Source organism: Pristis pectinata, chromosome 8 (assembly GCF_009764475.1).
Source record: "Pristis pectinata isolate sPriPec2 chromosome 8, sPriPec2.1.pri, whole genome shotgun sequence".
In the NCBI taxonomy this organism is placed as follows: Eukaryota; Metazoa; Chordata; class Chondrichthyes; order Rhinopristiformes; family Pristidae; genus Pristis; species Pristis pectinata.
In genome coordinates this window covers 84,765,040-84,781,897 of record NC_067412.1, presented here as the reverse complement: position 1 = coordinate 84,781,897, position 16,858 = coordinate 84,765,040, and the positions used below count along the sequence as shown (strand labels likewise).

Here is a 16,858-nt window from a genome sequence, read left to right as displayed (position 1 = left end):
TAGTTGTACATCAAGCTGGTATGGGCTTAATGGACCAAATGGTCTATCCTATGCTGGTATGTTTCTAGTACCTAAAAATTCCAGTGCACCCGAGTCTGGAGGTTGCATGGAAGCTGAGAGTTCAGAAAGAAGTTTCAGGGGGAGGGGGTTAGTTGAAGGAGCACATAAATAAATAAATTTCAAAAGGGATTTACCCAACTTGGATTGCTCACACAGAGTAGGCTCCTGCTCTCAGGGAGGTCTCCTTCAACTCACGTGGATGGAAACCTCACAAGTGCTGTCAAAGTCTGCTTCTGTAAGTAGGTCTGTAAGTAGTCAAAACCACTCCATCACGAACAATAATCAGAGGTAGAATCTGGATGTGTATTGTAGGCTGCTAAACTCTAACCTCAGAGCATGACACAGCGGAATTACAGAGCACTCACCATCCAGACCATAATTCCACAATTGTGCATACACTTAATTCTCATTGTCCACTGCTTTGCTATCTATAGACCCATTTACTCGCAAGGTCAGCCCCAGAAGCCATCTCAATTTCCCCCCCCCCCCCCCCAAGTATATCCATGTTAAGGAACCAATAATTGTCTCTATAAATACTGTAATCAGTTTCAACACCACTTGTGTTAAGTGGCTCCTTCTGTAAGCTGTTGTAATATAGTGCAGTCTTGCTTACACAGCTGTACCTTGAGAGTTCAAAAACCAATCACTGCTTGAAAATATCAATACTTTCAAAATAATTAGTTTGCTAGTTAATATCATTTCCTTTTAGGGTGTTTAATAATCTACTATGTTTATTAATGTGTGTTAAAGCTTTTAGAACATTGTGAGACGTTTTTATGATTATTTGGGGGTGCATTAGATACAAAGAGGGGACCTTAATGGTATGCATTTTTTTTAATCTGTGGGAAGTCCAACCCACTAACTCTTGCAGTTAAATGATGACTCAGTGCATTCATTTTTTGGGTATGCTACTAAAACTGGTGTTCCTTAATAGACAATAGATTATGAGGGTCCACAAGCACAAAAATCAAGGACCTTAAGAGTGAAATAATGAGGTTTCATTCTCCAGAATCTTCTCATAATGTCAAGTTTTCATTGACTTTTCAGTATTTTCTTGCCTGTTGTCTATTAAATCCACACATTCAGGTTTATGGTCTAAATGCTGTTTATGTGCTACTTGGGGATTAACTGTAGGTCACAAAAAGCCTGGGGGAGAATTCACATTTCCTTATTACCCCCAGATTGCAGAGCAATATAGTATGTTAAAACCACTTACAAGGAGCAGCTACTTCTTGGCATGGCTACAAAAACCACTGCTATTCTGCACTACTTTGTAAAACATGGGATTTAAGAATATGGCTAAACAATCAAAATGCTTATTCACAATACAGAGAGAAAAGATGTGTTGTAAATGACACTCCACCCAAAAATCATTACTGCAGTTGCTGTGAGAATAATTACCATGTCAATCACGTAATGCATTTAGATACAAGCCATCAACCTAGGCTGACCTGAAGAAAGCAGCTAAGGTCAGGTTAAAGCACACTTTCAAGATCAAGAATTCACTCCAAATAGGCAGAAGTGCAACCTTATAACCTATAAGGCAATCTGTGATTAATAAATGCCTTTATGAGACAGATCTGCATAACAGAATTCAATGTCAAGATGTTGCTGTCAAAGTTGACATTTCCTACCTATCCCTAGGTGATATTGAGAAGATGGCAACAGGCTTGGTTCTTGAACTGCGCAGTCTGTGGGGATTCCCCCATGATGCTGTTACATAAGGAATTCCAAGATATTGGTCCAGAGACATGGAGCTGGCCAACTTGCAACCATGGTGAGCACAGAAGACATGAAGTTAGCAACTTACTGCAAACTATAGCAAAATAGAAATTGTAAAGCCAACCTTGTACTTTGTGTTTACTAAATATCAGACAGGATAGCCATCTGCACATCACTGGGAATGTCACTTAAACTAGCAAAATCTTGACTATTTAAGTTTTTTGCAGTATAAAATAGTAGATTGCAAAAATATAGCAACCAAAAAGAGAAAGAAACTACTATTTCTCAATATGTTTTGGATATAGAATATTGATAGTCACACACTTATCTCAAAAACAGAAATATACAGAATGTACCCACAGTGGAATGCCACCCCCAACCCCACTACTACTACCACCACCACCACACAACTCTTCCTCATTTAAAAAGCTCCATAAATCTACATCTTTGACCAATTTTTTTTGGACACTTGTCTTGATATAGCAGAGAATCTTAGAAGGTTTGGTTTTTGATAAAGCTCTTGTGAAGTGTCTTGGAACATATTACCAGGCTAAACAAATGCATTGTATTGTAATGCAAGGAGCAGTTGAAGAGATCTCAGAAACACATTGCTCCTAACAATGAAACATTGGAACAGGAGTGGTCATTCAGCTCTTCAAACCTGCCCTACCATTCAACTGGATGATGGTTAATCTGTGCAGCCTGTTTACCTGCCCTTGTTATAATTCCTTTGCCATCTAGAATCCACAATCTTTTCAGGGAGCAAGTTGCAGATTCCCATTATCAGAGGAATGGTTTAAATACATCTACCATATTAAATCCCCTGAACATTTTGAGTCTCTCGATTAGATTGTCTCTCAACCTTCCTAATTCACGGCAATTTTTCTCTCAATTAACTGCACTGAAACTGATTTTTAAAATATATCTTCCCCACCTTTTGTTTCTACATCTCAGAGTGTGGAGCAAAATGTACTAATGTTAGGATTTCCAATGTATTTTCAGCAAACTGAACTCACTGAAATGATCCCGTATTTCCCCCTGTAAATGGAAAGGGGGCATCTCTGGGGTAAACTTGCAATCCTAACTGTTGGTTTAGGAGTTAGTATCATCCTTTCTCTATTTTAAGTGGCAAGTAACATTCATGCCACAAAGGTACCAGACAAATACCATCTCCAACAACAGTGTTTAATGATTTATCCTTGACATTTAGTGGCATGACCATTGCCAAGTCCTCACGAATAATGCCATGGACAACAGCATTGATCAGGAACTCAATCAAAACCAGCTGCATAAATTGGGTGGCTACAAAGTCAGAGGCTGGCTATCCAGTGGCAAATGATTCACTTGACACCAAAAAGACTTTCCATTTACAAAGCACAACTCAGTAGTGTGATAGAATACTATACCCATGCCTAGTGAGTGCATCTCCAACAATCAAACAGCTCGACACCATCCAGGACAAAGCAGGCAGCTTGATTATTACTCTATGCACCACCAGAACTATTCATTCTCTGCACCATTGATATACAGCAGCTGCAGTTACAACCATCCACAAAATGCAAATGTTGCTGCTCACCTAGGCTATTCAGACAGCACCTTCCAGACCTGAGACCTTTGCCACGAGGGACAAGAGTTTCAGACACATGGGATCACAACTACCTGTTAATGGTACATTGAATTTTTTGCTGAATGTTTTTGAATGTTGTGAATGTCAGAGACATCCAATCAGTTTTGATAGCCTGGAGCATTGCTTAGCTAGTTATCAAACCATTTCTGTGATTGGGGCTGCACTAAATTATGCTAGTTAGGCACAAAAGGGCCCCAAATTGTGCCAAGCAACTCTCAGTGACTTACCTGTTCATCTGTGGAAGGCTGTGCTAAGTGACATGCTCCAGATAACAGTGCATGTGGCTGGCAGGCAACCATTCAGCTCAAGACATTCACCAGGTCTGGGCTGATATCTACTCCTTTACCCTAACTATGCAGAAAATTAGTGAAGGTGCATATACAGACACACAGACTGCATTAAGTGACTACTCTTTATTGGCATCTCTCATGTTAATTAGGTTTCTGGCTATGCTTTTACACACAGTGAATGACTCTTTAGATTTAAAGATATATGTGACTGTACCACAATCCTGAAAAGTAAGAAGGGGATGATGCCGAGGACTGAAGATGCTCGATTGCCACCAGCACCTTAAATAGACAAGATTTCCAGCACCGAAGTTCCTATCTTATGTTACGTGTTAAGAGATGACATATTGCATTGTTGAATTTAAATTGAGTAATACTTTCGAGGTCTACATAACTGAAACTGCCTGATAAAGATTATGCAATAGAATGAATTTGGAATTCCCAGAGGTATATTTTCTTGAAATAATCTCAAAGCCACACACTTACTACTGATTCCCTGTCACCCCTCTTTACTGACTTACACACAACCTGGCAGAAAGCACTGCGTGTACACACCCTGATTTCTTCCTTGCCTCCACTAGCGTGCTTTACATAAAAATGGCTACTGTAATAAGATAACAAGGTACAACCTAGCCACATCAAGGGGAATAATGCTGCCTCTCAGAATTCTCCATTCAGTAGTTCAAACTATTAGATGTGGCAGCAGAGACCTCAGTAATTACAGATCCCTCCCTTTAGTTTTTAGAAATTACTGGGCAGTTCAATAAAACATTCTTTTCTACAGCTTTATGTGGAAGAATGTATTGTACCATGGATAGATTGCCCAGCTCTAGTTGTGATCAAACCAAAAGGATTGCTTATAAATCTCCCTGACATCACACACAATCTGCTGAATAAAATGTTATGACGTTCAAACTCTTGACTAGAATTTTAATTATCCCTTTTGCCTGAGATGTACCACAAAACTGACTGAAATTTTCACTGCAACCAGATTAATTGCTACTTATCCAAGCTCCTGTTTGTTCTCATTCAAGCTGCAATTTTTCTGTTCATGGATTTCTGCAAGACACTAAATTGTACTTAAAATATTCCTTAATTCTGTGCCTAATGGAGATTTAAAAGTCATCTTTTAAAAATACGCAGTGGTGAACATTTCAAAGAAAATCAACGAGTAGAGGCATCATCAGATGCAAGAGTGCATTATGACACCAAGTATGGTCTTCATATCAATCACTGGTCAGTATTGGACTGATCACAATCACTTCAGCAGACAGAATTGTTTAATGTAACCACTGACTAAGGAGAGACAATAGCAAGGATCTTAGTATGTAATTCTCTCAAAAAATAAATGTGCCTGGAAGCTCTCTTTGGGAAACAAGATCAAACTGGAATATGATACCCCAGAACTTCTATTTATATAGCACCTTTAAAGTACCAAAATATCCCATGCAGGTCCAGTTATTAAAAAATTTCCATCAGTTCACATAAGAAAAACTGAGATGACAAAACATGAATATTTTATAGATTTAAAAAGGATAAAGGAATGGTAGAAAGGTGTAGGGAAGACATTCCAAAGCTTAGCACCATTGTAACTATTGGCATGGCCACCAGTGGTGCACAATTAAACTCACATGATCAAGAAGCCAGAACTAGGGGAGTACAGATACCCCAGACAATCAGAGGCTGTATGGGGTTACCATGTCACTCTGAAACTAAGGGTGAAAATTTTAAAATTGAGTTTTAGCTTAACCAGGAGACAATGTAGGTCAGCAAGCACAGGGTTAAGAGTGAACAGAACAGTTGAGGTTAGGAAATGAACAGCTGGCTTTGAATGACCTCAAGTTAACAAAGGGAAGCATACCAATTCTATGGTAGCAAAGACACTGATAAAGACTATAGTGGCAGGTGAGATGAGGAAGGGATAGAATCAGGTGGACAATGAACTTAAATTAGTGAGGCAACAACATGTTCCATGGCTGCTGTTGAAGTAGTGGTAGGGACTGTATTTGAATTTGCAGTGCCAGAGTTGTTCTTTTAAGTGTTGTTCTTTTGAGGGAGGGAGTAGTGATATATAGCAGATTTGAAGGAGAGGGAGTCAGTACTCAAGGCAGAACATTCCACATATCAATTACTAAGCAAGCCTGATAAGGCATTTGACTGGGGACAATGTCGAGAGTAGTGGAATTGGATCTCATAGACAAGACGAGATTGAGGAGGGCAAGAGGCAAATTAGGAAAAAGAGATGAGATGCAGCGCATGGTCTCAGGGGACCTCAGCCTTGACCTGGTGGTCTTGGGGAAAGGTAGGAAAGTGGGATGGTCATCAGAAGCAACGGCCAATCAGATAGCCTCAATCTGAGTGACAAATAAATCTATGAACTCATATTTGTCATTAAGGGAGAGGAGATGGGACTGGCTGAGCCTGATTATCTGACATTATTGTACCAAGTCCACTTTATTTGGATTTACAGGAGTGGAAATGTATTGAGGGGCCAGCCAGGATTTTAGTTTGGCCAGTGCATGGTCAGTAAGCTCAGGCATAAAGAATAGGCATAAAAGGTGGTTTTAAACAATCACTGAGGGGATAAGAAGAGATAAAACAGAGGAGAACAAAGGCATCACCATCATCTACCTAGGTTTGCTTCCCTTGGACATCCAGGATTGCTGTGCCTGGTTCCATTTCCTCAGCTTTCCTGTCTTTCATGTTTTACCTCACTATTTTTTTTGAAAGCATGTGTGTGCCCTTCCCAAGACCACTTAAATAAATGGTTTCATAAAGTGATCCCAGTTGGCAGAGAATAACCTGAAGGTATAAAACATGTTTATTCCACATATGGACATTACAGAATTTGTATTCATTGACTAGGTTCATGACTGTCATTTTTACCCTTATTCTATGAAATGTTGGGAATATATTTCCCTCCAAAGACTTAATTCACAAAAACAGAGGAACTGTCAGCACAGGCAGTTCCTACATTCATCTCTACTTATGCCTTCTGAAATGAGCAACTGGAAAGAAATGAATCCTATAATGTTGATTTATTGCTGAGGTGGACCAGAGAAGTTAACCAAGAGCTCGTTTTCGTCTTTGTGCAATGATGTATCAGAAGCACAGCAATAAATCTTTCTCCTATTAATCAACTGCTTATATATTTCATATTAATAATCATCATTTAAAAGAAATTAGGGGAGGACGATTGTAGGAATATTAGAGAATTAGGAGTATAAAACATCACTGGGGGATCTATCAGCTTTATTATCAGTAGCAATGTTCATAATTTTCTGTATCAAAGCAAAATAGAAAACTATCCACTTGTGACTTTTCACAGCTCATGTTACTTTAAAAGTACAGTATGCCCATTTTTCCTACCTGATATCAAAGTTGAAAGTATCATTGATAGCAGTGTGATAAAGTGAACAGGGACATCAAGTGATTTCACAAATCATGAGAATTCAACTTAACCCTGATGTGCAAAGAAACAAGATTCTGCACTTAAATACATCTTCCCATTACTTGTGACTGAGAGAAAGTTAAATAAAAGTCCTCAGCTATTCTTTCACCCAAAAATGGTTTCAAAGATTTTCATTAGGTGCAGCAGTCCATTATAAAATCCACTTGTTATTTCATAAACATTGGAGCCCTCTTATTATTCCTCATAGGGTTGATGTCTGTTGAAAAATGTTGGGGAGTTATTGAACTCCAGGATCTTTCAGTTATTGGTTTGGGATGGCATTGCTTGAGCAGTAAATGTCAGCCATGGTGCCATAGGAATTCCCTACTTTTTGTTTTGCAAATAGTGTCATTGGACCTCATGTGCAACTGAATGGACAGGCAAAGCTTCACCTTGCTTCCACATCCAAAAAGAGATGAAACTATCAACACTCTCAAACATCCTCTGAGGTGCTCAAGTCCTAAAGGGGACTTTCAAATCCCAATCTTTTCAGTCAGAGGTTTATCAACGAGTAAAACTGATGAAGGTTAGTTGGCCAAGGTACATGGTGATATCTAGTGACACAACATTCCAAATCTCTTTCATTGTATGTTCTGTGACTCTAATTCCATGAGATGAGCCAGTCACAGAGTAATGCTATGAACTTCCTACATTTTGTTTTTTTTATGGTTCTCCTGAGTGTATGTGATTTTAGGAAAGTGTCCTACATCACTGTCCATTTCACACAGTTACTCAATTATCTATTTAGAACAGAAATCCAAGTTCTTTAATGAAAATCAAAAATTATATTTCCCACCAAGAGGAATCACAAGGGGCTTATCAGTAGCATAAATCACTACGGATATATAGCTAAACTTGTCTCATTGTCATAAACCCAACAGTAATAGAAAGAAGAAGAACCGTCTCTCACTTTAAAGATTAGACTAAATGAGAAACTGGGTCCTCTCTTAAATGAGGGAGAAGGAAAATACTACAATATGTATTTGTATCCTCACTATGCATCATGGAACACTATTTTATAAGAATAGTTTTAGTTTATTACCACCCTCCATGCACCAAATGCAACATCATTTACCCTTCTGCTATCCAATAATATGAGAGAGGCCCCAGCAGAAACAGAATTTGCTCCACTTCATCACTATATGAGAAATGAATATGAAACAAAAAAAAAACAGGGGTGCAGCATTCCCATTGTGCCACCTAAACTTTGTTTATTCCCTTTAGCATGGCAACAGTCAAAGTAATAATACAGATTCTCCCCAGTTTACAAATACCTGATTTAGGTACAGCCTGTACATAGGAACGAGAATTTGGGAGACCATCGGTGTGGATTTGCCAGATGCTGCAGGCATCTTCTGCCACCTCCATTTGTGGCCACATTCCGACTTGTGAATTGTTCAGGTTACAAACAGTTGACAGGAATGCAACCTTGCCATAATCTGGGGATGACCTTTACCTACAACCTGAAACACAGATTACCAATTCTCATCGACCCCAGTCACAAACCGATATTAATGACTTTGTATTGTATTTACCATAAAATCTGGTGAATAACTAAGTTTTGCCTTATGTCCTCTAAATACATGAAATAACTCACACACAAGTACAGAACTAACTTGGCAGGGGTATAAGTGTGAATGGCTAACAGTGAGAAAGCATGCGAACTGTCCCATGCAGAGATCGCAAGTGGATTTGTACAACTTCTGCAATTCAAACCACTGAAAGGTACTCATGGAAACTGGTGAATATGAGTGACTTAAACAGCCCTGTTGTAAGGTATGTGAAAATTTCTGGAAGTGTTTACAGGGACCCCTCCCCCCACCAGCCCATTGCTAACAAGGACCTTTATATGCACAAGTATGCAAAAAAACTAATTAGCATCAAATTTAAATTATAAATGCAGCAGAAGATCATCAGTCCACATATTTTGGCATTGATCAGTATTCAAGTTCTATATACTTGCTTTAGGAATACCCATCATTCTTTAACAGTGTGTGTTTTTGTATACCAGAAGTAACTTATCTTATTTGTAAACACTATTCGTATGCATTACTCTGCTTTATATGCTAACATATTCTACATAAAACATTTATTGCATTTACCCAAATACATGGGATCCAGCAGCGTACAGAAATTCATGATCAGTTTTGTTGGGAATCCGGAATACCAATTCAAAATCTAGTGCTTAAAACTGGCCCTATTTGTTATGTGCAAATAGAGTGTAAATGAGATTTTCTAGGTCAAATTGAGTTAATGATTATTTCTAGGTGAAAACTGCACCCATTGGGGAACTGGAACAGGTACTTCCAAGTCCAATTCACCTCAGCAAGTCTAAGGTTATTGCTCCACCTAACGACATGAGTCGTCACAAGCCACGCATTTCCTTCTTGACTGGGATAAAATGGAGCTTTTTGTGTGTGTTCTGTTTCCTTCACTGATCATGGCAACACAATTGGAAGGACATCACACTGCTTTGTTGCATTTGTGCTTACTTAAAGGGAGCCTATGCTAACATCAAGAGACTTGTTTGGGCAGTTTCAGAACTCACCCCTAACTGCTCATACACCACCTAATTTCCAGAGAGTGTGCTTAAGCCAACAGGAGGCATCTTTACTGTAATGACTAGCCAGGCAGGATAGGTCAGGACCCTCAGGACAAGAGGCAAACATGTCTATCAGACAGAGGCCCACTCCAGAGTCTTCAGCGAATTCACATCTTACCTAGACCTCTCCGAAGAGCAACGCGTTTGCCGGCTCAGGTTTTCTAAGGGTCTCTGGACCGCAATATGCAACATATTGCTGAAGGATATCAGCTATGGTCTTGTGTCTGGACTGCTCTCTCCCTAGGGGAGGTCACCTTGACTCAACTTCCTCACCAAAGTTTCTTCATAACTGGCTGCTGCAAATCTTTGCCATGTCTCACCAGAGAACCAGAGAGGTCGCCCAGGCACTGAAGTTGCAGAGAGATTTCATCTACTTTGATTTCAGTGAGAAATAAATGACATCACAGGCACTGGGATTTACAAGCAATGAATCACAGAAATCATTGAAAATTTACAACACTGGTGGTCATTTGTTGTTGTTCAATAAAGTGCAACCCAGTCCAGTCATATTCCAGCACCAGATCTATCGCCCTGTGGTGAATGCCTCTTCACCTATAGACCCAAGTAGTTTTATTTTAAATTGCTTGCTTTCTACAAGTGCAGGTAGCCACTAACTGCACTCATGTATCCATCAGAACTCCCGATAATACCCCAGACTTCTTTAGTGAGAAAGTTTCCACTCCCTTAGTGTTCAGGTGGTTGTGGATCAATGCGAAGATTATCCTGATGGTGAACACTATCTTTCTGGGAAGCCCACTGGGAACTTTCATCGTCAGGGAGACTGACCTGTCAGACATTTTTCACAGCCAGTACTGACCCAAGCCGTGGGTCCTGGGGGACAAAAGAGCTACTCTTTACTTCCCCGACTCCTCAATACCTCCCCTCCCCCAAACCCAAGCAGCCTGAATTCTAGTGCTGATTCTGGCACTGACTGTTCTGCCCCAGTGACAAAGCTGCAGTGTGTTGCTACAGCAAGAACCAAACATGCTCCAGTATCATTGTGGAAGTGCCACTGGTCTTCTAAAAACGTGATGTATCGTCACTGCCTACATCAGTCCAGGGGTGCCTTCTCATACCTGCCAGTAGGTGCGGGGACTTCACCACTGCATGCTGTTCGCCACACAATTCAGCCAAATGAAGGCAGCAGCTGATGTCAGAAGAATGGCACCAGGCCCACCCAGAGCCTGAGAGACATGAGGACCAGGGTGAAGAAAAGTGGAAGTAGGAGAGGAAGGAGGATTGGGAAGGGGGAAGTCCCAACTAAACATCACCAGCCTCTGCTCTCAGTAAAACAGAGGAGGGTGGCATGGGCAATAAAGGGACACCTTGACAGTGAGAGGCTTTTCCTTAGGAGCATGCTAAGCTCTATACCCCAGTTCAGACAAAGTGATCATCTCAACCCTCAATGTTTAAGACCAATACCAGTTGTCAACTAAGAGAGCTCAGTTGGAAGATAATGACCTGTCACATCCTTCTTGGCAACACCACATGCACTGATCATAATACATCCATGAATGAATCCCCAATCTATTTACTGAAATGGCTTGAAACAACTATTTTCAGGGTGCAGAGCTTGTGAGGACATGAAATCTATCCCTGTATTGCTCAATTGAATGGATTCCTGTTATGTCCCAGGGGTTCTTCTTATGGTGACCTTAGCAGATGTCCCAGAGCACAGGACCACCCTCCCTGGAATTTACCTCAATGAGGAGAGTGGCAGGTCTCTTTCACTAAATCTAGGGGCTCCCTACCCAGCTTGTGTGGCCTCTATCTCCGCCATGTCAGCCATAATGTACACTGCTGATGTTTGGTTGTCAAGAAAAACTATCCTTAAGTACCGAGGCCCTTCTCAGACAGGAGAGCACCGAAGTGCTCTAAGAGGGTGTGGTCCCAGCAGGAATCATGCATGTCCTGTTCTAATGCATGCTTCTGAGTACAAACCACCATGGTGCTGTTTCTAACATATTTTTGGCCAATGTTACAGTTTTCTGCATTGATCTAACTATGTTAGCACCATACAGAGCACATGACAAAGAATGAAATCCAATATCTAAGCATTGGCACTTTGGATTATGGCAATTTGGACTGCAGCTCTTTGACCTTACACGCAATGGTGATGCTGCATTTCTGCCAAAGGATCCACAAACATCCCACGTACAAGTGAGAAATCAGGCATGATAAACAGTGACACCTACCACCTCCCCTAAACTCAAGCAGCCTGAATTCTGGTGCTGATTCTGGCACTGACTGCTCTTCCTCAAGAAGGAGACTTGATGGGCCGAACGGCCTACTTCTGCTCCCTTTTCTTGTGATCAATGACAAAGGGATCAATTGTACAAGACTTCCACAGGTGACCCCACCCCCTCCCCCCCCCCAGTTGTGACTCTATTGAATTCCTAAGTAGGTTGATTGAAATTAAGTGCAAAACACATGGCATAATCCCCCCCCAAGTATCAGTGCACCCTATTGTCTGCCTGCACTGCCCTCTCTGTAATTGTTACACTTTATTCTGCATTGTTATTGTTTTCCTTGTACTATCTCAATGCACTGATGTGGCGAAATGAACTGTATTGATGGCATGCAGAACAAAGTTTTTCACTGTACTTCAGTACATGTGACCATAATAAACCAATTAACCATACAATTCTGTGAAATAGAATAAGTTGCAGTAACAATGGTCTATTCTTTAACCATCATTTCATAGTAGGTATGGGTGTTACAAAATTTGTCTTCCAATGTTCATTTGTTTTCACAAAAATGTCACAATGTTCATACTCCAGCATCTCTGACAGATTTTACTCATTATCCAAAGACATGTTTCTAAGAAATGGCCAACATTAATGCTATAGGGCAAGTGCATGTGTTAATTCAGGACGTATCATTAAAACATGGAAGAGAAAATGACATACCTGCTTCCTTTTGATGAACTTCTCAGTTTCTTTGTTGCTCATAATCACACGATCATACTATTTCTCAGGAAATGGTACAGTGAGGTTAATTAACTATTTTTAATATTAGATGACAACTGTTGAGTGGACCACATGTGACAGATAAGACTTTGATTTCTCCATGATGCTGAACTCCCATTGCAGTCATGTTATTGTAAGAGATGTCTATTTCATGCAGGTGAAAGGAAATCACTGAAGATTCAAACTTGGGCCAAGTCTTCAAACTAGATTGTAAGGTCAGAACAGTTCCAGTCAAGACCAGAAAGCAGGCCCATGACTACTGTTGGGAAGTGACCCAGTATGAAAAATATGGAGAATGCTTACCTTCAAGGTGATGAGTGATTTTTGTACCAAACAGATTTTTGAACCAAACAGATGTCCACTTGCTATAGAGAGGCCTTGGTTATCAGTCAACAACAACATGAGATGATCCACTCCACTGTAAAACTCATGATCCTTCTTATTGCACTTGTTATCTTGAAACTGCCTCAAGTGCTGTCAATCCTCCCATGCATCCAAATATAAAGTCAAGGACAAAGCTGCACAGCCTCTAGAGTCATTCTATATCGGGAAATGTGGTAATGAGCAGTACATCTTTACTAAAGTCGGTTAGTAGTTTCACTTGATACTAAGATGGATCAACCTGGTTTTAAATGGATGTCTGCAGTTTAATTGCTACTCCAAATACGATCTCTAAATATATGTGAACAATAGTTGGAAGATTTGCAAAATGAATGAGTATGTGTAATAGTGTATCAGAGGAGACTGCATAGTCACCACCTTTCTCACATGTCTCCTAGTGGCTGGTAGCCTTGGAAATAACTGGAAAAAGGCACACCACAAGTGCATAACCCCGGGCAAAGTTTCAGAAATGAAAATAAGGGCTCATATCCTTTCCAAATAAAATCTGTCAAAATTAAAAAGCAAAACGAAGAACATGTGGCAAAATTAAGAAGTCATCAGAGATGGTCCTCACCTGTGATGTTATCTTCTCCATTGGAAGTCAATTTCTTTGTTGTTGTATCTGATCATTCCTGTGGGCAATCCTCGATAAACTCTTAAATACTAGATACCATGTGCAGTTATTGACCTGTCTCTTTCTCCCAATATTCTTGACCAGTTGTTTCACATTATATCAACACAATCTTCTTACAAAAAGTGGTGCACATTTTTACTATCTGTTCCTCTTTATACCTTTAAAAGGCTGAGGTATATTCATGCATTCAGATGATCTATCACTATTCCAAATTCTTCTGATCTTGTACTACTTTCAAGTGCATTACTATGTGTTCTTACACCTTGATGCTAATAATCATTATGATACTTCAAACATATGAAGCTCTAAACTCATTTTATTACCCAAGCACAACATTGGATAACTTTAATTATGACTTGTTGATGACTTGTAATAAAAGACATCAGTTTTAGTAAGGTCCTGATTTATATGACCAGTGTTACATGTTTTTTTTTCAAAAACATGAATTTGTCTTACAGGACATCGATAACATAGGAGTTACATTGGAAAATTGAGACCATCGGACATTTAAACAACACAGATTTCAATTAACAAACCTCTCCTCAGTTGTACAGGATGGCATGCACAAATTAAGGCTCACCTTGCAGATGATGAAACAGCAAGACTCACCTGTTTGCCATCCAAAGTGTATAACTTCTTCACTACCCCCGTCTCCAGCTTAATGGCCTCAGTGATGTCAGTAAGGACTTGCTCAAAGGAGTGTGCGGTTTTCTTGTTGAGCAGAACTCTCACAGCTTTACGCGGCTTGACTCCACTCCGTATAACAGTCACCAGCTTAGGACGGACAAAGTCCTTGGTTTCTTTGACCTCAGTCATGTGCTTGGCACTGGCCAGGGACTGGGGCACTTTCTGGGTACCAGAGGCTTTGACATTCACAGACCAATTGGGATTCACATTCTTAGTGTAATCCACCTTTTTAAAGATGTCATGTGATGAGCAAACATAGCTCTCCCCTAAACAGAAGAGAAAGAAAATGCAAAGTATAATTTGATACTGAAATAAACACAGAAACAAATGCTCTGACCTTTTTTGTATTGACGCTCATTTTAGTTATCTGATATGACCATTTTGGGTGTTAATTAAGGCTGAACAATCAATATAGCTGTATATAAATGACCACTGCAGTTGGCAATACATTGAATGAATTAGGTGAATTCTAAGAGGTCGAAAAGTGAAATTCACAATTGCCTTAAATATCAGTGATAGAAATAGTTTTGTAGTGGATATAGAGGATGGGACTTTCTTGCAGGAGCAACACAGATTCAGGACATTACGTGTAAATGATTATTGGCAGCAGGGAAGACTAGCAGGCAAGTAACTGGGAATACTTCAAATCCACAAGAGAAATAAGTACTAGTTGTTTGATTTGTAAATGTTAACAGAAATTGAAATTTCTTGATTAAACTTTCCACTATCAAATCACAAAATCAGGTCAACCCAAAGTAATGGGTTAACTTTGCTTTATATATAATGAAAAAGAATTTGGCATCCTTTGAGGAAGGAATCTACAACTAGTCAGAAGTTACTTATATTTATTTTGGAATACATTTAATCAGGATCCCTGGAACACATAGGAAGGAATGTGTGCCTCTCACTTCAATTTGCTGGGATATTTGCAATACTAGAGAAGCCCTCCACATAATCTAATCAGCATCTTGTACATGGGAATCAATGTAAACTCCAAGAGCTAGAAGTTTTCAAGCACACAGTAGGGCAGTATTTATTTTCAGGGTAGGAGAGATTAAAAAAAGCACAGTTTTAGGAATGGCCTCAGTGTGCACATCACTGTGTCAGATTCTTAATTACTTCTCATTTTGCTTTTGATTCCAGTTGAGACTTTGAATAAAAAGTCTTACATAAGTTTATATTTAAGAGCTAAACTGAAACTCCATGTGTGTCCATTTTCATTCAATTAATAACATTTGACTTAAGGTTCTCTCTTGCCTTTTGGGGGTGGTAACAGCAGAATAATATTACATTCCCAAAATACAGAAAAAAAAGCAGAATAATTTAATTCACAAATACAAGGCAATCCATGACTATTGGGCTAATTATTAGCAAAATGAGGTACTTTTTTTTAAATAACCAACAAATAAATGGTCACTTAGTTACAGTCTCTCAGCCCAAAGTTCACATATAACTCATTATTAGCCTTGACTGGCCATTAAGATGGTGAATATATAAAAAGGGAACATATTCTGGGGGTGTGACAGTGAACCAGTCTGGCAATGTATTCCATTGCCCCTGGGGCTATTTAATTTCTTCCTCTCTATTTTCATGCACCATCTTGGGGCTAGCCACCTAATTTCTCAGTCAAGGCCACGTCTGAGCCTATGTAGAGATTATCCAGTTTCTATTCGATTTTAAAAAGTATCACAGCCAAATCCCATTGTGTTCTTATCTAGGCCCATACCAAAACAATTTTCAATAATTAACAGCCAGCAAGAGTTTCAGCTTTTTCCTCACCCCTCTTCCTTGCCTGACTGGATCAAGGCCAGTTTAAGGATCCTTACCACCACCCCTGCTCAGATCAGTTGATATTGAAAACTGGATAGAATATGGAACTTCCCTAGTCAATGGACATATCTGCTGAGCCATCAAAGAGGTGGGGGAGACTGTTGTTATTTACTCCTGTTGAAAACCCTAATCACTGCAGTTTAGCAACACTATGACCACTTTGCACTAAAATGGACTGGCTTTTTCTTTTCTAATTGTGTTCTCTTTTTAAAATTGTGTACAACTTATGTTTAATTTATGTTTTTCTTGTGAATGCTGCTTATATGATGCCACTTACAGTATGATGCTATTTACCTGTGGTGCAAGTAAGTTTTTCCATTGCTCCTGTGCATATGACAATAAACTTGACTTTGGAAATCACCGTTAAAATGTAACCCTATCTGCACATTCAAGTTAATAGTCGAGCTGAAGAATCAGAGCCCTGCCTGATCTGTCCTCCCTCCCAGGCCACAGGCGGTAAGACCAACTATAATGGACCCACACTACCTCAGAGGCTGAGCACAGCTAATTCAATGTGGAGGGATCAAACTTGGGAATCACCTGCTATTTGCATTAACACACACCAGCTGGGGGTACTTGTCCAGTGAGAATTGGGAGTGAAAAACCAA

General features: G+C 39.7%; 1 protein-coding gene across 4 annotated transcripts in view; it reads right to left on the bottom strand.

The window, feature by feature from the left end:
- Positions 1-16,858, bottom strand: part of LOC127573092 (neuronal migration protein doublecortin-like) — a 247,615-nt gene that overhangs the window by 121,363 nt on the left and 109,394 nt on the right. For all 4 annotated transcript variants that reach the window (XM_052020949.1, XM_052020952.1, XM_052020951.1 and 1 more), the window contains one exon: positions 14,343-14,686. In XM_052020949.1, the coding sequence (XP_051876909.1) occupies positions 14,343-14,686 (344 nt within the window). The remainder of the gene's footprint in view (positions 1-14,342; positions 14,687-16,858) is intronic.